This window comes from Candoia aspera, chromosome 4 (assembly GCF_035149785.1).
Source record: "Candoia aspera isolate rCanAsp1 chromosome 4, rCanAsp1.hap2, whole genome shotgun sequence".
NCBI classification, from domain to species: Eukaryota; Metazoa; Chordata; class Lepidosauria; order Squamata; family Boidae; genus Candoia; species Candoia aspera.
Window position 1 is genome coordinate 35,977,480 of NC_086156.1, and position 21,441 is coordinate 35,998,920.

The 21,441-nt window shown below is 39.3% G+C and overlaps 1 protein-coding gene across 2 annotated transcripts; it reads left to right on the forward strand.

Annotated features, from left to right (window-relative positions):
- Positions 1–5,384: 5,384 nt before the first annotated feature.
- On the forward strand, positions 5,385–19,994 carry WIPF3 (WAS/WASL interacting protein family member 3). 2 transcript variants are annotated; one of them, XM_063303829.1, is made up of 7 exons: positions 5,385–5,475; positions 10,443–10,575; positions 12,243–12,374; positions 13,522–14,310; positions 14,993–15,136; positions 17,587–17,688; positions 19,139–19,994. In XM_063303829.1, exons 1-7 carry the CDS (start codon positions 5,455–5,457, stop codon positions 19,177–19,179), a joined length of 1,362 nt encoding a protein of 453 aa, XP_063159899.1. In that variant the 5' UTR covers positions 5,385–5,454; the 3' UTR covers positions 19,180–19,994. The 2 variants fall into 2 exon arrangements, with proteins under 2 accessions (XP_063159899.1, XP_063159900.1); XM_063303830.1 differs by having other exon boundaries at positions 14,993–15,130.
- The last annotated feature ends 1,447 nt before the right edge of the window (positions 19,995–21,441 follow it).

Genomic DNA, 21,441 nt, shown 5'->3' on the forward strand with positions numbered 1-21,441 from the left:
TGCAGTTGAATTTCTGAATGAATGTGCAGAGTATAAAAACTCAAATGAAGAATCCAGTGGAAAAAAAAGTGTGTGTGTGTATGTGTGTGTGTAGGACCAAAAAGATACCCCCCTGGAAATGGACTGTTTGATTTTGTCATATATTGCTCTGTGATTTTCAGAGATGTCTAAAGTTAACATTAGTAATTGTGTTTTGTCATGTCAGATCAGACAGTAGGCAAAAATGCACCAGCAGAAGTGGGAACTGCGTAGGTGAAGAACAGATACAAGTTCAACTGTTGACATAGTTGGTCTGCCTACACCATACAGTCCAACACATGACCTTTAAAAATTAAAGTGAATTAGTTCACAGGACTGCATCTACAAAGCTTGAAATTAAACACTTCAAAGTTAAGAGATGATTAACCATTATATTCCTTCTCTGACATTCCTCCAAAATTGATTAGTTATATAGGTGATACTATTGGGAAATGTGTTAATGCTTCTCATAGTCCTCAGCCTTCTCCGGTTGGTGCCCTCCAGACAAGTTGGGCTTCAACTTCTATTTTTATTACTGCCTGGGAATGATGGGGGGTGCAGCCCAGTACATCTAAATCAGTGTTTCTTAACCATGACAACTTTAAATGTGTGGACTTCAACTCCCAGGATTCCCCAGCCAGCAAGGGTGAGGGATTAGAGATCATCTGGTATCTTTTTCAGTACACTGAGAGTTATGTCCTGGGAATTCTGTTCTGTATGGCTCTTTATGTGGTCAGCTACTTCTGCTTGACTGTGTGGGAAAAGGGCACGCAATGTAACCACCCAGCTCCAACAGATTTTAGACGAAGCGGTTGCTTCTTTTTTAATTGGTCACAGGCTCGGAAGAGAGAAGGCCAGGAGAAACCTCTTCCCTAATCTGGAGTTCCCAACTCATCATGAGATCGGTAATTGGGTGACACTCATCCTTCCATGCTGCGCTGAAGTTGTGAAAGGCATTTTTATATGTTATCTGATCGATTTCTGAGGCTGCCTAATCACCAAGGTGTGAAATATCCCAAGGAACATAGATAAATGCTTCTTTTTTTTTTCTCCCATTATGCATTTTTCCTCTGCTCTCCTCCATCTCAGATTGACAAAACAGGGTCAGATTTTATAGACCTCATATGGAGCTGATGGTTTAGTTCAGAAATAAATTTTATATCTTGTAATGTTCAGAGATATATTTTCAACGTTTAATCTGCTTTTATAGTGGGGGTAGAAAGAGTTTGAGCTGATTCTGCCCTTTGTAAACAGAATTAACTACTAAATTGATAGTAATAATAATAATGAATAAAAGATAGAAAATAACTGTAGAATTAGAACTCCAGTGTGGGATGTGCTAATCCATAGTATCCTGGTCCATGTGCATTAGCAGAGCAATGCTCCAGTCTGGTGTGTGTGTGTGTGTGTTTTAATTACTGCTTTTTTTTAAAAAAATCAATTGTTCTTTTACAACTTTCCCCAACAAATGGCACTTTTGTATGTAACTTCCAGTAAGGTATACAGTTATAAGGGTAATTTCCCCAAGCGACTTCATTTTTATACAAATTTTCATGGTATCATTTTTCTTTACATATATTTCTAAAGTGCAGGCTTTTACAAATTTAAATAAATTTACATTTACTAATGTAACAAGGACCAAAAAAATTCATCTCTGTTCCATCGAAAGATGACACTACATCACCAGATGGCCTTCTGTAACCATCCAGATGTTTGCGAGGCCCAATTATAATCAGCCCCTTAAGCACTGCCTAACCTTCCCTTACATTTATATGGAATTTTTGGAGAGGGATAAATCTAGTGGTGATTATTTAATCGTGGTACATTTAGGTACCAAGAACAGGACTTTGGAGAAGTACATGGACTGAATCTGACCACATCTCATACCTGCACAGTACATAGTACTGAGTGTGTGTGAACTGACTCCAAAAGTATGCAAACTAAATCAAACCAAACCAACGTCAGTTAGGGTTAGGACTGGACTCCTAATTTCCCATTTCAACAAGGTTTTATATCTCTCCACTTATGGCATATATTTAAAAAAAGTTAGCAGGTAAAAGAAAAAAGATATGCTGTACCCTGCCTCCTGAACATCTAGCCTGTTAAATGCATGAGTCATTCCATCCTTTTTTTTATATAAAAAAGTGCTTGTTATTTAACGTGACATTCCTTATATAAGAAATAATAGAGTATCCCCCAACGGCTGCCAAGGAAAATGAGCACCAACTGTTCATGTTCTGGTTTCCTAAAGTAAGGTCACAGGAGTTAATTTTATTTTTATCTGCAGAGGCATCTGTGGGATTTGGTCAAAGAAGCGACCTTTTCTTTCTTGTTGCCTTTGGATTCTGAGAGAGAAATTTTAAAAAATATAGGGTTTTTTGGTTGTTTGTTAATGAAGAACGCATACAATCAGCAATATTCTAAAACAATAGCCCCCAATCCCTTACTCATACAAGTCTTTAAAAGTGAGATGAATAAACAACAACAATATGTAGTAATCACAAGGGCTAAAAAAAACCCTCAAGGATTCCAACAATGTATTTTAAAGAGTCAAGATTTTTACATATTGCCAAGCAAACAAACTCACATTGGGTCTTGGTTTTGGTTTTGGCTTTAATTGTATGGCATAGCAGTTTGGTGTTCATGCTGCCTTTTCTTGCTGGGACATCCTTGTGAGGTCCAGCAGCCAAATATGTAGACTATTTAGCTGTGACAAGTCACGTTGCCTGGGGTGCACCACGAGGAGGCTAGTCTACACTGCACCGAGTTGGGCTGAGAGAGAGCGACTGGCCCAAGGTCACCCAGCCGGCTTTCATGCCTAAGGCGGAACTAGAACTCTCAGTCTCCTGGTTTCTAGCCCAGCACCTAGACCCAACTGGCTCTCACTGGGACTTGGTAGATTGCTGTTATTGGAAGATGCTGGAACAAGTAAAAGGTGATCTTTATGGTGTCCACACCCCAAGCTTCTTTAGACTATAATAGTTAACATCATCATCTTGTGTATCATTTACTGTAGTTTTGCTTTATTCCAATCTGTTGATACTGTAATGGTTTTGTTCTGTCTTATATTGTTGTAAGCATCTATAAGTCGATTATGATTTAGCAGGGTATAGGTATATAACCAAGGCAGGAAAAAACAGGCACACAGATGGCTGATCAGATTTGGCCAAACACTGAACAAGTTAATCCACCTGGAGATCTGGCATTCACTCTTGTTACCTTCCCCTTTTTATACAGGAATAATAATGGCATTCTTCTAGTTGTGAGGCAGTTTTTATACATTGGTTAAACAAGTTGCAAAGCCACTCCATAAGCAACCACATCGAGAGTTTGCCACTTCTCAGTTACACCATCTACCCCTCCAGCCTTATGTTTATTAACATTCTCACAGCATTTATGATTTTTTTTTCATCCCTTTGTGTTTGGGACACTTATTGCATTCACTTCAATCCCACTCTTTGGTCATTGCCCCATAGCAGCTTCTAGAGTTATCCAGCTGTTGTACTTTCCCCCCACCGCCAATTTATTAAGTGGTGGCTGGGTGATATTATAGAGATACTTTAAGTCACAAGTAAGGAAGTGGCCCTACACAAATCTTTAAAATGCTCCTTTCCAGCAATCCTTCATCTCAGTTTCATCCCAAATTATTTCAACGCATTTATTTATTTTTATTCCATTCCCTCTACTGAAGCCTCTTTGTTTCAACTTTTCTCCCACTTCCCAAACAATTTTTATTCTGTTAAAAATCACTGCATTTTCTCTTTTAATCTTAACCATTTCTTGCTTTTTGACTTCGCAGTTTTTTTCTCTTTATACACATTATACAGTATCTTTTCTCTTCCTCAGTTTTTGCAGCAATAAATCTCTTATATGCAGTTTTCTCATCAGCCTCTTTCCCCATCATTCCTTTTTCATACTTCCCATTAGCTTAACTCCACACACTTTTGTAGCACTCTGAAATAGTAACTTTTTCACTCACTTCCAAGCAGCATTCACATAATCTTTTCTTATGTCTACCTTCCTGTCATTCTGTTTGGAGATTAATCTGTGTTCTAATATTTTTTCATACCAACTTGTACTTCTTCTGGTGTTCATTCCCACTTCTTTCCTATTCTTTCATGGTCATTTTTTTCCAAAATCCACCCCTGCAATTACCATTTTCTGTCCTATATTTTAAACCTCTTACCAAATTTAGGTCCTTCACTCATTCTCTTAGCCTTTTGTCATAAGCAATCAAATAAACCACATTTTTTCATTCTTTACTTTTCTTTGTCTGCACAAATAGATATATAGTTCAACCATATATTCAAAGCTAATAGACCTTTTTCTAAGCAGATTCTTACCAGTCACCATTCTCATTCATTTTTGGGTTTCCAAATGGCCCAGTTACTTTTTCTATTTATATCACCTAACAGAATGTTTTTTTCTTCTGGATCACATTCATTTCCTGCTAACAAAAAGGCTAGTATTGGGGAACTTTGGCACATTTCTTGCTAACATGCCATAAACACAACCAGAGCCCTGTTTTTCCCTGAGCATTCTCACACTATTCAATGCAAGCTAGGATCTCTAATCTAGAGGCCAGCTTGCAAGCCAACATACAGTTGCCCGCATTGCACCAACTGGGAGGTGCATGTTGCATATTGCATACTGACACCAAGATGCAGGCAATAGGAAACCAGGACAATAAAGTCAGCTTGTTCATCTACTGTGTGTTGGGGTGTGTATGTTAATTCCAAAAAATGAACTTGCGTTGTTTTAAAATGTTGCTTCTTTCCAATGTTCAGTTGGTTGTCATTTGTTTTAAGTAAGATGAATGGCACAGAATTTGTTTTGAGGAAACTTAAGTTTGACCATTTTACATTACATATGTTATGCATGCTATAAATAATTTAAAAAGAAAGGAAACTGTAAGCTGCTTGTTGAGAAAGTGACAAAGGCCTTTACTGCCAAGGGCACTGTTTAACATAAGGCCATCTTTAGAAGGAATTTGGACCAATGTGGTATTTAGGAAAAGCATCATGAGGAGTGAACTAAGAGGGCAACCGGAACTGTCTGGTTTAAGAAAGAACCCAGAGGGGAAACAGTGCAAATAGAAATAGATATACTTTGGGGGGCTAATTCAGATTTAAAAAATCAAACAACATATTCAGATTTTTTTTCTACTTTTATTCTACTTTCCCCCTTGCCATACTCCGTCAAATGGTATTCTTAGGAGAAAAAATAGCTACTGTGTAGTACGTCTGTATGACACAACCTGTGGACATATGAACCAAAAACAAACCTCACAGCTGTTGGTTCTAAATTTAAACCAAAGAGTCTGCCCAGGACTGGTCCTAGCCTAATAGCAGAGTTACAGCAAAACTACCAGGAAAGCTGCTGGAATCAGAATTTGAAGGGATTATTGAAAATTAAAAATAAGGATTTCTTCAAGTTATGTTTCTTCAGTTTTTCACAGTAAGTATTGCTTTATGCTCTGCAAGAAAAAAGTAACTGGCCATATATTTCACCGTAATGTGTACTGTAACTGCATTGGTATATACATCATTCAGCTTTTGAAAATTGTGTGTATGTGCATGTCTGTGTGAGAGATTTCTCAAGGCATTTGAAGGTGAACTGTGTAGGTTAATTTGTAAGACAATATTTCAAAGACTACCCTTTTTTTGGCAACAAATATAGTCATAAGAATAGAAGCTATTAATGAGATTTTATATCATCCCCCAGGAATCTTTCCGGTGCTAAAATCCCCCCACCCAAGTGTGCCATCTAGAGGAGCTAATACTATATTTGTGAGGAGAGCGAAGGAAAATTTGTAGATAACCATTCAAAATACTTACAGGCTGTCTGTATAAATAGCTTCTGTGTGCTTGGTGCGTGAATGTGCAAGAACATTATGTAACCTTTTCAGGTTTCTTTGTGTTTCAGATTTTTAGTCAGTAACTTCAACTATAATTTAAAGCAAGGGGCATTAAAATATAGGGTGGCGTCCAGAGGTCATGCTGGCCAGGAAGTTGATGGTAACATGAGTGAATCTGGACTTTGGTTTAATTTTGCACATTTTGTGTTGTGTAGTTGTTGTTGTTTTAATTTTGGGATTGTTATATAAAAACAAACTTATTCCCCACCGAAAAGTGACATGAAGTCATGTCTTTCTTTCTCAATGGTTCATTTATGAAATTTGGCAGTACAGCTTTTGAGAGCTTGGGGGTTGCAGAAACAGGGACCTGGGAATTGGCTACAGCCTGTGGCCCCTGAGTTGCTCACCCCACTCTAGTCTAAAGTTAATGAACTGATTGTGACACTAGCCTTATCACAATTACTTGCACTTTAAACATGCTTTTGGCATCTTTCTTGTGTTTATCACAGCACACAAAAGTTGAAAACCAAAGGCTACTATTTCTTCAAACATGGCTCTCAAATTTTTCTGAGTTCCCCCTTTAGGCATGAAGTGGTGCTTTTTAAGTAGAATAGCTGCAGGTCGGTAATCAGTGTCACAGACCAGCCAAAATGAAGGTCCTAGCAGAAGCTGATTGACTATGTTGATAAACAGCTAATTAAAAAGTGACCATAATTAAGGGCAAAAGGGATGTGTGAGTGCTCAAAAAGAAATTCAGTATTTAATGTGGAACTATTCCAAAATGTGTGGATGACCATTTAGGATAGCATTCACCAGTAATCCCCTATTCTACTAATGTATGCTGCTGCTTAATTTCTAAAACAAGGGTTAAGAAAATAATTTCTATCAGATTCCCCCTTTTCCATTATTCAAGGAGTAAGTTATTGAATCATGAGAGAGAACAGCTTTGCATATGTTTAAAAGGGGACTCCTTGCTCATTTCAGAACTGAACATTTTAGGACTAGCACTGAAATCATAATTGATTCAAATCTTTGGTTTAGTAGTCAGCATGCTCAGAATGGTCTGTGCCTGGGACTTAGTTGCAGCCTCCATCTTTTGGAAGTATCTGTGTTATTTGCCATTTTTATTGTTTCCTTTTTCCTGCCTAGTTTTTTGACTTCTTTGAAATGCTGGTTTTATTGAAATAGCATCTCAGTGAGTCATGCATATCCTGCAAAATAGAAATGCAGTTATTTTGGCCCTAAGAAAAAATCCAAAATCGATATTAGAGCAATACCATTAATTGAGCAGCTTACTGAAATGTGCAAAGTTTTGAGATCTCTCCATCAAGCAAGATAGTACAAAAAGCAGATGGGGAAGGAAGAAAGGGAGAGGTGTGACATGATAATGAACCATGAGCGAAGTCAGCCCCAAGGTGAAGGCCTTTCCCCACTTGCATCTAATCATCATGTGAATGTGACCTGGCAACCTCTTTATTCTGGCATGTCCCCCAAGATTTACCTCTATCTTGTCCTCAGCCTGTAAGTGGGACAACCCTAAGTCATCCTTGGCCATTCTAGTTTTAGAGTAGCATTTTCTTCCTTAAGTTTCAAATCAGGTACAATCTGATGCACTTTGCTGATGTCAGTGGACAGTGCAGTCAGACTACCTTAGGCGGTGGGGACAGCCCAGTTATGGACCACTTCAGGCTCTTGCAGGCACACTCCATCCCCCTGAGTTTCTAGACACTTTTCTCTGCTGCCATTTTTTTCCCTTTCCTCTGGGTGAAAAAAAGGGGACACAGTTGCTGCCTGAGAGCAGGTTTGGTGCTTTTTGAACTAGCTGTCAAAATAAGCCCACCAAACTTGTGGTTGTTGGGCTGGGGAAGCTTCAGGATCATCTCTTCCAGTATAGTTACTAAACAGTTCCTTCAGTCCATCCCACATTTTTGCAAGACCTGGTGCTCCTGCTTCACCAGTTTTGAAAGGTGTACCTTCCTGATTTGGCAAAGATAGTAGAGCAGGAGAGGGAGGTGGTCACTTACCACTACTTAGCACCTTCCCAAGCCCCATTCCTGTTCTATCCCCTCATCACTGTCCTGACTGATAGATGGTATCCCACCAGGTGGTGATGTCCAGAAAGTGGGAGGGCAGAAAAGCCGAAAGGCTTCACCAGAGACTTTGCTTAACGCACACGTGAAATCAGGAGACCCACCATTCATCTGCAAAGCAAAATGGAAACAGTAGATGTCGGATAGCAAACAGCAGTGGAAAGAGCAAATGTTATGCTAGTAGAGTGTTCTGACAGCTCAAATGCAAGTGAATAGTGTGGGTGGGTGGGAACGGAGAGGAAAAAAGTCAAACACGCACATACAGTTAGTGAGTGAAGATAATGCTGTTTATTACTTTGCAAACACAGTGCAAAATGGATGTACAGTTCTTTATATGTGTAAGTGTTCAGCTGTATGTATATCTATCTAGAGCAGTGTTTCTCAGCCTGGGCAACTTTAAGCTGTGTGGACTTCAACTCCCAGAATTCCCCAGCCAAGGTTGAGAAACACTGATCTATAGTGACCTAGGCTAAATATGTGTTCTAATACCTATTTATTTATTTTACAAATTTTATCACCGTCCATCTCCCCCAAAACGGGGACCCTGGGCGGTTTACAATAAAATTAACAAAACCATAAACATATAAAAATACAATACAAAACAGCCAAATATAAGTAGAAGATAAAAATAGGTATAAAATCCAAGTTGTGATAAGATCTAGAACTTAATTAAACAACTTGAATTTCGACTACTTTGCTTATAATACAAACTGTTTTGCTGCCAGTTTCTTCCTCCTTCCACGCTACCTTACCTACAGGGTTAAGAACGCTAACAGCATTTTCTCTTAACACTCTGTTGCCCAATTATCCAGCACCTGAACCATGTGGAGTTTGCTGTGCCACCACTAGAGACCAGGGCGGCATTCTTTCTGCTTACACATTTCTGCAGGTTCTTCTTTGGTTTCAGCTGCTTCAGGCACCTTCCTGGCTCTTCTCCCTGGTTGTGGAAACTCCGGCTTCTGGCTCTCCCAGATATTGGCTTCTCTGCACCTTGTCCAGCCCCCTCTCCCTCCAGCAGCATCTCCTGCCAAGCCTAGAGGGAAAACCCTCCTTCCGTCTACCTGCTCTGGTTTTTCCTATCCACTCCCACCCACCAACACATAGTACTTTAACTTAGCAGTTGGAAAACACAGTAAAATTGCAGGCTTTCAAGTTTGGCTATACCTAGGGCTGTAGTGTTCTCAGGTGGCATTCAAAGTTATCCTTAGGGCTGCTGGTTTGAAGAAACAAATAATGGTTGATCCTGCATTTTTTGGCGGGTGGGAATCCAGGAATTAAACAAATCTATAAGCTTTCATAGGTAAAACATACAGATTTGTTGATAGGAAACTAGATGAAAGAGAAACTGTACAGTTTTTGCTTGAATAAAGTTGGAAATAATTTTATATGGCAGGGTAGGTAAACTTAAAACTAGATGAATGACAGATAATTGTCAAATGAAAAAGCCTTCCCTAGCAGCAGGACGAACTGGATCTTCACAGAATAAAATCCTAGCTTTAGGTAGTGTAAGATCTTTCTCTAGTAAATTCTATTGTTGGACAGCAAGATTTGATATTTTCCTAGTCACACAGGCCATGGCTGGTGAGAATAACTCAGTGCAGACTTTCTAGCTCTTTGCTTGTGGTAGAGACAGGAAAATGGTTTTGAATTGCAAGTTTTCGAAAGTCAAAACTGGGGAATAGCACTTAAGCTGTCTTTCTGCATTTTTTTTTTCTCAGTGTATTGGGAAACTTGCATATTTTCATCTTATTTAAAATATTAAATGGGAAAAGCCATATTTTGTTCGTCTCTTAGATATGTTTAACTTTGACTAGATTTTGCCTGAGTGGAGTAATTCTGCTAAGCCAATAAAATAAAATAAAATAAAATTCCTAGTGTAAATGTTCCTTATATGAACAGATGTGCCCATCACTTTAATAACAAAGCAACACCCATACACATTTTTTTCATGTAATACAGATTGGCCATAGCAGGATTAAGGGTAAAACTTCATCTAGGTCAACTTTCAAATGGATTCTGCATGGTCAGATCAGTCAGTCTAGCTCCATCTTGAGGGAACTTCCTGGTCAGATGATTATGTCTTGTGACTTTTACATTTTATCATGGGACAGCCTTATGTGAATGGCTTTGCATTTCATCAAAATGTTTTAAAGTACAGACCAACCTTTCCCAACTTGGTGCTCTGCAGATTAATTGGGACTGTAACTATAACAGTTCTGGAAGTTGAAGTCCCAATACATTTGGACTATCAAGCATTTTAGAGAATCATTGAATGGGTTGGTTCCTCCTTCAAAACTTTCCTTTGTTTCTAACATTCACAATCAAAAGATGTCTTTCAAGATGCTGATGCTGACTGTCAAATGGAGGGTGCATAGTATGATGATTGGCCAAGGAACCAAAATGTCTCCAGGCACTTCTCCCTGTCCTCGAGAATTGCCCTCCTGATGCCTGGGATTTTGACCTGCTATCTTTGACAGGCAAACACAGAACCAACCAAAGTGAAAAGGGAGGAATCCAAAAGTCGAAGTGCTTTGTTACATGAGATCCAAAGAGGGACTCGGTTGAGGAGAGTAACCCAGATCAATGATCGCAGTTCTCCACAGATTGACGGTAAGTCTTCTCTTTATGGACATTCTCCAGTGGCCACTCAGCCATTGTTAGATTGAAAGCCCTTTCTTGGCAGAGACCTTTCTTTTTTCCTTGATTGCAAACTATGTCAATGACTCACTTTCATTTTTCTAATGAAAGTTTCTTATGTTGGCTAGATTACTTGAAGATTGTTCAGTGAATCTTATCAAGCTAATGTTTTTCCTTCATATCCCAAACTTCTTATTAAATATAGGAGTAATTTGTATGTCTTCCTATCTGCCCCATATATTTTGGATCCATTCTTAAATCCAGCTCCTCTCCTCTGATTTGTGATTTTAATTCCTGTACATTGCCTGTACAAATGGCACATTTTTTTTCAAGCCTTTCTTTTTTCAGCTATTCTGAACACTTGTCAGCTATTCACTCATTCCTTTCATTAGGGAAATAGACTAAGTGACAATTTTCTCTGTAAAGAAATCAAGAAATGTTTCCCAGCTAATTTAATCCTTACCAGCCAAAATAAGTAAAGGAAGTGGTAGCAAGGGATGCCTGAGATAAACCCATTAACATTAACAAAGAGGAAGAGGAAAAAGCTGAAGAAAAGCAAAAAAAGGAAATAATATTTTAACTCCACCATGTAATATATCTGTAGAGATTATAGGAAATCAGTGGCAGTACCTGATTTCCTGTTTTAAAGAATAATATGTGCACAACTATATTATCTAGGCTGCGAGGAATAACTTTCAGCCAGGGCCTTATAGCCCTGCAAGTTTTTATGGGCAAAAACTGCCCTTAGCTGCTTATTTTTAGTATAATTATATACATGGTGTTTTTATACATTTAACTTTATAATTACATTTAAATGAAATCAAATCTAGTTGTTTTCTTTATTTCATCTAAATCAGGGATATCTACAGGAGGAAGCAAAAGATGGCAGCCAAAAATGTGCAGTCAAAGTCCAGCCCTTTCTTTACACACTTCTTTGCACTGCACACATGACTCACAGAGAAAAGAGTGGGACCTTGATTGTGTAGTTGTGGCTGCCATCAAGCAGACACTCCTGATCTGAATGTTCAAATTGATTTTTTTATTTTATTTATTTTTTATCTCGCCTTTATTATTTTTATAAATAACTCAAGACGGCTAACATACCTAATACTCCTTCCTCCTCCTCTTTTCCCCACAACAACCACCCTGTGAGGTGGGTTGGGCTGAGAGAGAGTGACTGGCCCAAGGTCATCCAGCTGGTTTTCATGCTAAGGCGGGAGTAGAACTCTCAGTCTCCTGGTTTCTAGCCCGTTGCCTTAGCCACTAGACCCAACTCAAATGCTAAGCTGTTTTTAATCCTGCAGTATGAAAAGCTTCTTCAAAGAGATTTTCTGCCTTAATATATGCAACAGAAAGTCCTCTTTATTGTGTTAGTAATTGCAAGACAGAGTGGTTTCATGTCATAACTAAGCCATAATATGGTTTGCTTTTATTGTGGCTTAGTGTTGTGTGAATCCAGCCACAGTGTGTTCTGATATGTACTATAAAGCTTGCTGGGTGAATTCTGCCAATCATGGTGTTAAACAATTACTGTGTTGTATGTACATAATGGTTTTCCTCTCATTTTATGCCAAAGGAAAGATAGTGGAAAACCAAGTAATACCTCTCTTTTTCCTCCTTCTCCTTCTCCTTCTTCACAGTTGGCAGAAGAAGGCCCAGCAGAGATGGAGGAAGCTCTGGAAATTGTAGCAGTGACGTCCCTCAGGCATTAGGGAACCTCTTTGCAGATGGATTCCCTGTTTTGAGACCAGTTGGCCAAAGAGACTTAGCAGGTAAAGGGATCCAGTTTGCAAATGGAGCCTCAACTAACAGATCAGAGTGTTTCTTTGTGATGTAAGTTAGGGCATGCTAACTTGTCCTTTTGCATATAAAATTAATATTCAAAAGAAGGATTGAGGATTTGGAGCACTAGTAAGAACGCCTATCTCTCTTAGCATGTTAACTATACTTATAGCAAGTATTCTAGGATCCTATGAGTTGCATTAAATGCAAAACCACTTTGCTAGTCATTATCTGAGCATGCATTGGTTATTATAGAGTATGTTTGTGTTAACAGCAAATATGCATAGTGTGTGCATTATTTACAGTATATTTTCTTTTATTTCATTATATTGGGGGAGATTGTCATGGTTTCTCCCTTATACAATAAATTAACTATAAAAAAACCAAAGGCCTTTGAATGATGTAGCTATTTCAAAATCTACTCGGTATGTCCAAGCCAGTTAACAATCATGCTGCTGTGATTCGTTATTCCTGGATGGTTTTCTAAGACAGTCAAGGATAATGCAACTTAAAGTAGTAACTCTGACCAAGAGTGTATCTTTATATAAATGGTGCTGTCAGTTGGACAGGGGAAATCGAGGTTAAACTACCAAAATCCAGCAAGTAAGAGATGTGTACGAGAAAAACAGATTTCAGGCACAATAGGTTAATAAGCTACAGTGCTGGAAAGATGGTTGTTCCTGAATCCACCAGAGTGTAGCTGTTGCCTGGAGACATCCATCTCACCTCTGTGTAGCATAATTGAGACTTGCAAGAACAATTCCTCCTTTCCACAGATGTTTTTAGTCTGTTTTTCTGCTGGCACTATAAGGAAGCAAAATTTAGATCCTTCAGTTCTGCCTCCTGGAATAATGGACTTGCTGTTGGCTCTGCAGTCTCTGAAAACTAATTGGCAGGATTGGAATAGCATACAGGAAAGGCTAATTGATAGCAGGGCAACCAATTTAAGAAACTGAGTCAGAAAAAAATCCTCTTGTTTTTTTCTTCAATCATTTGATCAATAATCTAGATTTACTCACAGGATGAATTATTTGGACGTAGTACATGGAGAACAATTTAGATTATTCAGAGGGTGAATTGTTGAATCCAGATTTCAAAATTGGATGTGATTTGTTTGCTTTTGTTTGGTTTCCTCAGCTAATAGGACAGGGAAGCCACCTACTGCGAAAACGTCTCCTCCCCCAAAGGCTCCAGCCCCACTCAACGATGGGAAAGCCGGGGGCAACTTTCAGATCTCCCTGGGTGGCCCTAAGCAAGCAGATCAGTCAGAAGCATCCAAGGTCCAGCGAGCTGTGCCAGCTCGTCCCAGCATCCCTGCTCCTCCTGCTCCTGCTTCAGTTCCATCTCCTCCTCCTCCACCTCCTCCTCCTCCACCACCACCACCACCATCACTACCATCTCCCTCTGGCAAACCCTCACTTACCTTTCCTCCTCCTCCCCCTGTGCCACCTCCTCTGTCTGAATATCCTGACAAGCTCCCTTCCCCAGACATGGCTGCTGCTGCTGCCTCTCAGAATGACAGAACTCCAAAAAGTCCCCCCTCCCCATTGCACATGCCACCTCCACCACCACCACCCTTGGCTCCATCATCTCCCTGTGGGCTTCCAGGCAAGATTAATGAATGTTCCAGCCCATCCTCCTCCCAGCTCGATCTAAGAATTAATCCTCCCCCCGTGCCGCCACCCCCACCTCCTCCTCTCCCAGGACCTTCTATGTCTACCTTTTTGTCACCCAGAACGTCAACATTTTCACTGCCATCACCAACCTATAAGAGTGCCTTGGACAGCAGCAGCGAGTCTGCCCCAGTGCTGCCTCCCAAGAGCCAGTTGCAGAAGCTCCCCGTTCAGTCAATGCCTCTTCCCCCTACCCCCCCAAGCACACAGCAAGCTCCTGCAGTGCATAAAAGGAGACAAGGAAGAGGCGGAGGTAACTACTTCAGTTGCATCCCCACTGGGTTACATCCTGTGGAGTACAGTTTGATGTCCTTTGTATATGCACCTAGCAGCTGCAGCAGGTTGGGATCCTTTGGCTTGGTATGTTGTGCAAACGAGGTCAGAAATTGCTTTAGAATTTAACTATTCTCTCTCTCTGTCTCTCTCCCTCTCCCTCTCCCTCTCCCTCTCCCTCTCCCTCTCTCTCTCCCTCTCTCTCTCTCTCTGTGTGTGTGTGTAAGGGGGCAAAGTCTGTGGAGGACTACATGCCTGCTTGTGTGGTAACTTTTTGGGCTATTGCACTGCCTACTTGTGAGCATACAGATTATCCAGGATTTTCTCTGCCCATAGGCCAAAATAAGTTTCGCAAACTCAGAGAGATTGCATTTAAAAGTGCTAATAATGCACTGCATTTGATAACTTGAACAGAATACTATATTAAAATATATGGGGATCTACAAAATGAAGCATGCTGGACAAGACAGGAGAGAACTAGCTGCAATCCCACATTGGGTAATTGTGACTAGTCTTTCTGCCTAATTCTGAGAATGAATAAGTTATGTGTACGGGAATACTACATGTTCTGCTTGAACTTTTTGGAAGAAGGATGAGAGGTAGGGATGAAAATATTTGATGTATGGTTTGCTTAGTCCTTTTTGCATGTTTATTCTTCTTAGCCAAATTGATGCCACCGCCTCTTCCTCCTGCAAGGTCTCCAACAACTGAGCTCACAAGCAAATGCCAATACACACAAGTATCTCCGTGGCTGGTTACCCATGACCTCTGCCCAGCACTTAAGAATGGAGCTGTTCCCAGTATGGGTAATGCTGTGTCATTTATAGCTGACAAGCATAGTACATGCAGAAAGTATTGAATTTTTCTTATCACAAGGTTACAGACTTAATTATCCATGAAGGCTTTTTAAAACCATTGCCTGCTTAGGAATGACAATGCAAACCGATCAGGAAAGTCAGTATGCATGAAAGCCAGTATACCTACTCCTCGTTTAGTGGCTGAGTTCTGTTCCAACTACCAGGTCATTAAGCAAAACGGTTGCTAAGTGAGCACATGACTGAAGCAGAGAGAGAGAGATACTGCGAAGATTACTGGTTCCTGCCACCTCATCCAATGTTCTCTTGTACAGCTACGCCAGCGTTACTCTCACTCTGGCATGCGTTGTCAGGTGCACAAAATTTGGTCATAAATGCACACATTGGTCAGAAAATCAATTTTTTATTACTGTCATATTTGCTAATGGTTGCTAACCGAGGTAGTCACTAAATGAGGAATGGGTGCATTTGAGTATGTAAATTTGAACTTTTTTGGGGGACAAATGAATATTTATACAGGAATTTTGAAGGCAGAAATATTGATAATGGCATACCTAGGGAAAAACTCCAGGATAAACTGTTATCAATTATTTGAAAGAAAGCACTGGCAAACCATTTCAGTATTTTTGCCAAGAAAAGTACTTGAATACTTTACTAGATTGATCTATCATAGGATTGAAACTTTGTAGATGAAACAGCACGATAGCAAAAGAGGATTATGACAGTGTTCTCCAATTCGTCTGATATCTCTAGAATTGGTGGAAGGGGATGAGGGCTAAACAAGGAGCTTTAAGTAGTATGTATGGAATTTAAAAATGTGATGAAATGATGCAACTGAATTGAGAGAATGTTGGATGGGGTATTTTAAGGATTTGTATGGAAATGAGAGTGAGATGTTGAAGAGTGGATTGAAATGAATGCTATAAATGTTAATGTCCAAGAAAAATTAATGAAAAGGAAGTCACAGATGCTGTCAAAATGTTGAAAAGTGGTGACGCTTCAGGTGTAGGTGGTGTAACTAGAGAAATAATAAAATATGGATGTGGTTGCGTTTATATTATCATTCCCCTAAACAAGGAAAAGATAGTGAGAATTAATGTAAAAACTACGAGATAGTTAGTTTGCTAAGGTGTTTAGAAGAATTCTAATCTAAAAGGTACAAGAGATGACAATGAGCAAAACTGAAAAGTATAAAAGCTGCATACATATAAAAGTATGCAGACTAGAATTTTGCTTTTCAGCAGATTACTGAGAAATTATTTCATGTGAGGGAGAGGATGTATTGTAGATTCATATATGATAAAGTGAATAGACTTGAATAATATAATATTTTGTATGAATGTGAAGTTCAGAGATGATTGCTGAATATAGTAATAGTAGTATACGATGGAAATAAAGCATGCATGAGAATAAACTGGAATGCTTAAGTTCAACAGTTCAATATTCATCGGTTAGTAAGACAAGATTTTGTGATATGCCCTTTGTTTCATGCATTTGATAAATTTCATGATAAATGCATAAGGAATGTATGTGGTGATGGTAGTGATGTTGTGTTGGTTGGGGATTTGAATGTATGTGCACTTGAGAACCCAACTGATTTGCAGCAAATGTTAGTTTCCATGATACAGTGAGAATGGATCTGAAAACTGATGTACCAAAGAAAAGATAGTTGTGTTCGTTAGAAGAAAAATGTTCTGCACAAATGATAAAAATCTAGAGCAAGTAGATGAATCTGAGTACCTGGCAGGATGTTCAGTGAAGGTGGGAAAATGGCTGAAGAAAATTTACTTGGAAATGCTGGTAAAGAAGTAATGAATGGATACAGTGTGGCCTTTGTGGAGGATGAATGTTTGTTGAAAGGTTAAAATGGTTGTGTGTAAGAGCATGCTTCTGTTCAATTTGTTATATGGAAAGGAGAGTTGAGAATGTCAGGAAAAAGTGCAGTGTAGTGGGAATGGGTTACTTAAGTCTTTGTACAATACAAAAATGAGTGACCAATACAGAAGAAGTATGTTGATGTGATTTGATCATACAGAGAGAATGAATGGGGATTGAATCAGAAAACAAAGATGTGAAGCAAGAATCAGGGGGCTGAGAGGAAGGGGAAGACTGAGGAGATTGTGGTTGGATAGGCTTGATGAGATCCTCAAAGAGGTGGGAGAAATTTAAGGAATAAAAGGCAATGTATGAAGTGGTGTTTGGTTGTGGTGCAAGGAACAATGGTTTTAAGGTATGGAAAGGTATCATGAATGGTGATGGTGTGAACTAGGTTCAACCATATTTCCCTATTTTTATCTCAAGCCATTCATTTCTTTGACTAATTATTTTTTTATTCCTTTTGTGCCCCTGCATAACATTCCATGATGGGTAGGCATGTCGTACATACTTGTTACTTTGCTTATTATAATTCAAAATGACTTTTTAAAATTAACTCTTTCCAGATGACTTTGAATCTAAATTTAATTTCCATTCCGTGGAAGAATTTCCTCCACCTGATGAGTTCAAGCCTTGTCAGAAAATTTATCCTAGCCAGGAAGCAAGAGGTAAGTCAAAATTTCTGCCTCAGTGTGATGTGAAGTGACTTCAGAATATCTGGCCTCCAGTTATGAGAGTGGTATAGGCTTCCTCGGTGTATTGCATGGAATGGCGTTGCCACTCTAGAGAAGTGTCTGGTGCTTGAACACCCCCATTTTCAAGAACATCACAGGAGCCCCCACTGGCACTCATAATTTGTATTTTATATATAGTGCCCATGTGTTCCTGTGGCATGGCTTTTCTCAGTCAGACCTAAATCAATAGAGTCCCTTATTGTCCTCTTCCATCTTGAGAACAATCTCAAAGCCACCGAATCTTGTTCTTGTTTTTAACCATTTAATTGCCTTTGAATCCAGAACAGTTCTAAGACTGAGTGATGGTCTCCATGCCTATTCCCTATAAGCCTTGCCCAGCACTATTTCTGCTTCATTGCGGCACCTCCACATTTCCCAGTCCAGAGGTCCATTCTGTTCCACTCCCATTGTCTTTCTTTGAGCTATCTTGTTATCCTGTTATCTTAGAGTGATTTGTTTACATTGGATTACTGAATTCAGAACTGGGTTCAGTGGCATGGAGTGACCAAGGGATAGGAACTTGAGAACATGTGATAGATGCACTCAGACCATGACTTTCATAGCAGATATAGCCAATTGCAAATTGCCATTTACCAGAAGGTGAATTATTATTATTAGAATAATTACATGCATACATGTTATTGTATTATCATTATTATTATGTTTGTATGTATGTGATTACTCAGAGCTTGTTTGGTGAGTGATTTTAAGGCACCAGGCTAGAAACCAGTTCTAGTCCTGCCTTAGGCACAAAGCACTCAACCATCTCAGTGGGATCTTGGTGTGATCCAAAGGCATTATGCAAGTAAATATGACAGTAGAGGCTGGTGTTAGCTTTTGCAGCATACTAGTTTTTGATTTTTTACTTTTTAAAAATAAGTATTTTTTAAAAGATATTTTAAATAGTTTTTTTAAAAAATAAATCTTTTTAAAAATGACAGATGAGGTGAAAAAAACTTGTGGACACTAAGCACAGTGGGGTCATGACACACTATTTCCTACCCATGTCTAGCTTAGGTGTTCTGAGTAAACCATGTCCTATGTGCAGGTTGCTTATTTTGAAGCTATGGTGGTTGAACAGGGAATATACTACATGTTGGGAAACTGCTGTCTTAAGTCACATGTCAAATTAGGTACCTCGTATTTCTCTAAATATATTAAATTGCTGTGATTTTAGAGTCATGTATGCAAACCACACATATATGCCCACATGTGTATCTTGTTGGATTTAGAGGTATTATGAGTGTTTTCAACTGACATACTGTAAGTGATTTGTAAATTTGTCCTGTTGGTTCTCTCGAACAGATTTATGGCTTAAACCTCTTGATCGTTGAAGTTGGGTTTCATAAATGTCATGGCCAGTGTTCTCTCTTTTTTTAAACAGATAATACCAACAATCCCCCCTTACGAACACGAGTGAGATGAGAGGATCCACAATTCAAGGGTATTCCAAAAAATAAAGAGTTCAACAATCGTATTATAAAATGTAGGACATACTTTTGATGGCCATGTGATACGTGCAGGCACATAAGATATGGCACTTAAAAGGCCACTGAATGCTGGATGCAGATGGGACAGAATGACAGTGCATGATCAATTATAAAAATGTTGCAACGTACTGTATTGTATTTCAATTTCAATTGCTTTAAAGTTGGCCTGAATCTTATTTTTAAATGCTATGGAGTATTCTAGTTCACACAAGTGTTCATTTTTATATGGCATATTCTAGTTAGGTGAAATTGTTTGCCTGTGCTGTATGCAGTTCAGTTGTCTGTGGAGTTCCTACTTGTACTCTTGTAATTAATTTATGGCTTCCAAACTTGATTTATTGCATTTACATTCTATACATGGTAACTTTTTAATATATAAATTCCTGGCAAGTCTATTCTTTTGTTTCCTCTGACGTATAGGCACAAATATACTCTTTGAGTATGAAGAATGCAGGCAAAGCTTTCTCCATTAGCTTCTCCTAAGGCCCATCTGCCAAAGGATATAAAACGTTGTTATTAGCAAGCCCTCTGTGTGATCCAGAGAAGGCTGGCCCATTTGAAGCCTCTACCCATCAGAAGCATTAAAAATGACAGTGTGCAAAAACAGAAAAAGTTCCCCTAAAACACAAGATCTACTTTGAATATTTCAAAAACAAAAAGCAAGTTCCTATATTTGAGTCCACCCCGTTTTTGAGTATGAAGCCAAGACATGCCTGCACCACCACCACCAGTTGCGTCTACAGAGCAGAGTGGAATATTTTCTTCCTCTTTCTTCCTCTGCTTCTCCCTGAATTCAATAAATTGCATCCCTCCTCTGAATTAGGCAGTAACTGCAGCCAGCCGGTGGAAAGAACTCTTGAACTGGAGCATGGACTAAAGGAACGTATCTTGGTTAGGAAGCATCTGAAGTCTTAAACTAGCTGTTACACACTTGCGCTCTAGATAAGACACCGTATATATTTATGTATGACTGGAAGCAAGATGGGACTCCTCTCACAGAAAAAGGAAAATTTAAGGACCAAGTTAGTGGGGATATGGCAGACATAGCTCTCTGTCTTGCACAATTTTGCTTTCTGTGAGAAGCAACAATGGAAGGACAGCAGTGAGGGTGGGAGGACATTTTTGAACAGAAAAGACAGTGGGTTTCCTATTAATTTTGAATCATGGTTGAGACACGCTTGGTTGGTTTGAGACATGCTTGCAAAGCTAGCTGTTATAGCCCCTGCTTTCATTCTTGCAGTGTCTTTTGGCTGTTTTTCATTCAGATAAAATGCACTAGGCAGCCTTTATTCATGTGTATGTTGCAGCGTTCTCCATAACTACATATGGCTGTGGAAGTTGGATGATGAAAAAGTTGGATAGAAGGAAAATTGATTTGTTTGAACTATGGTGTTGGAGGAGGCTCTTGCGCATCCCTTGGACTCCAAAGATAACAACTAAAGAAGTGTTGAAGCGCATAAAACCGGTCATGTCACTTGAAGGAAAAATAACAAAACTTAGACTTAGTTACTTCGGTCATGTCATGAGATCAACATCGTTGAAGAAAGACATTATGCTTGGAATGGTCAGTGGCAAAAGATGACGAGGATGCCAAAGAACGCACTGGTTGGGATGTAATCAGAGCAGACACAGCCCAAAATATAAAGCAACTGAAAGAAGCTGTACAAGATCAGAAATCATGGAGAGAGTTGGCTTATGGAATTGCCAAGGGTCGGATATGACTGAATGGGTAATTTGATTCAATTTGACGTTGCAGTGTAATACACAGCATCCAGATCGGTTTGAGAGTAACTGCTGCTCAGAACAGAAGTTGCCTTGTTTAAGAAAGAATGGGAAACCCAGACTGTATTTGCACTTCTACCTTGCCCTTGCAGGTAGAGCCATCGGACTGCAGTAGCTGCTTCAGCTAGCTTTGTACTGTACATACGTTTTCAGCAGTAGCTCTTGGGATGCTTAATGTGATAGCAACACAAAACTATCTACACAAGGTGTTGGAGCTAAGCAACTCCCCCTATTGGGCGAGAGCTGTTGACTTCTGCTTTTGCAGTAAGTAGCAAGATTTTTGAGCTCTAGAACTTATTTCTGGAACAAAGGAGGGGAAGAAATTTAACACGAGAATTTGTCTGCATCCAGGCAAATGAAAAGACATCATTTGCTCCAATCTTATATTTAAAAACAAGACATGGAGATATAGTGT

What these genes read in the sequence shown, in the direction of transcription:
- WIPF3 (XM_063303829.1), top strand. Translation starts at nt 5,455, where the DNA reads ATGTTTCTTCAGTTTTTCACA. An exon ending in TGTTTCTTCAGTTTTTCACA is followed by an intron (nt 5,476 to 10,442) that starts GTAAGTATTGCT and finishes TATCTTTGACAG; the next exon opens with GCAAACACAGAACCAACCAA. An exon ending in TGGAGCTGTTCCCAGTATGG is followed by an intron (nt 15,137 to 17,586) that starts GTAATGCTGTGT and finishes AACTCTTTCCAG; the next exon opens with ATGACTTTGAATCTAAATTT.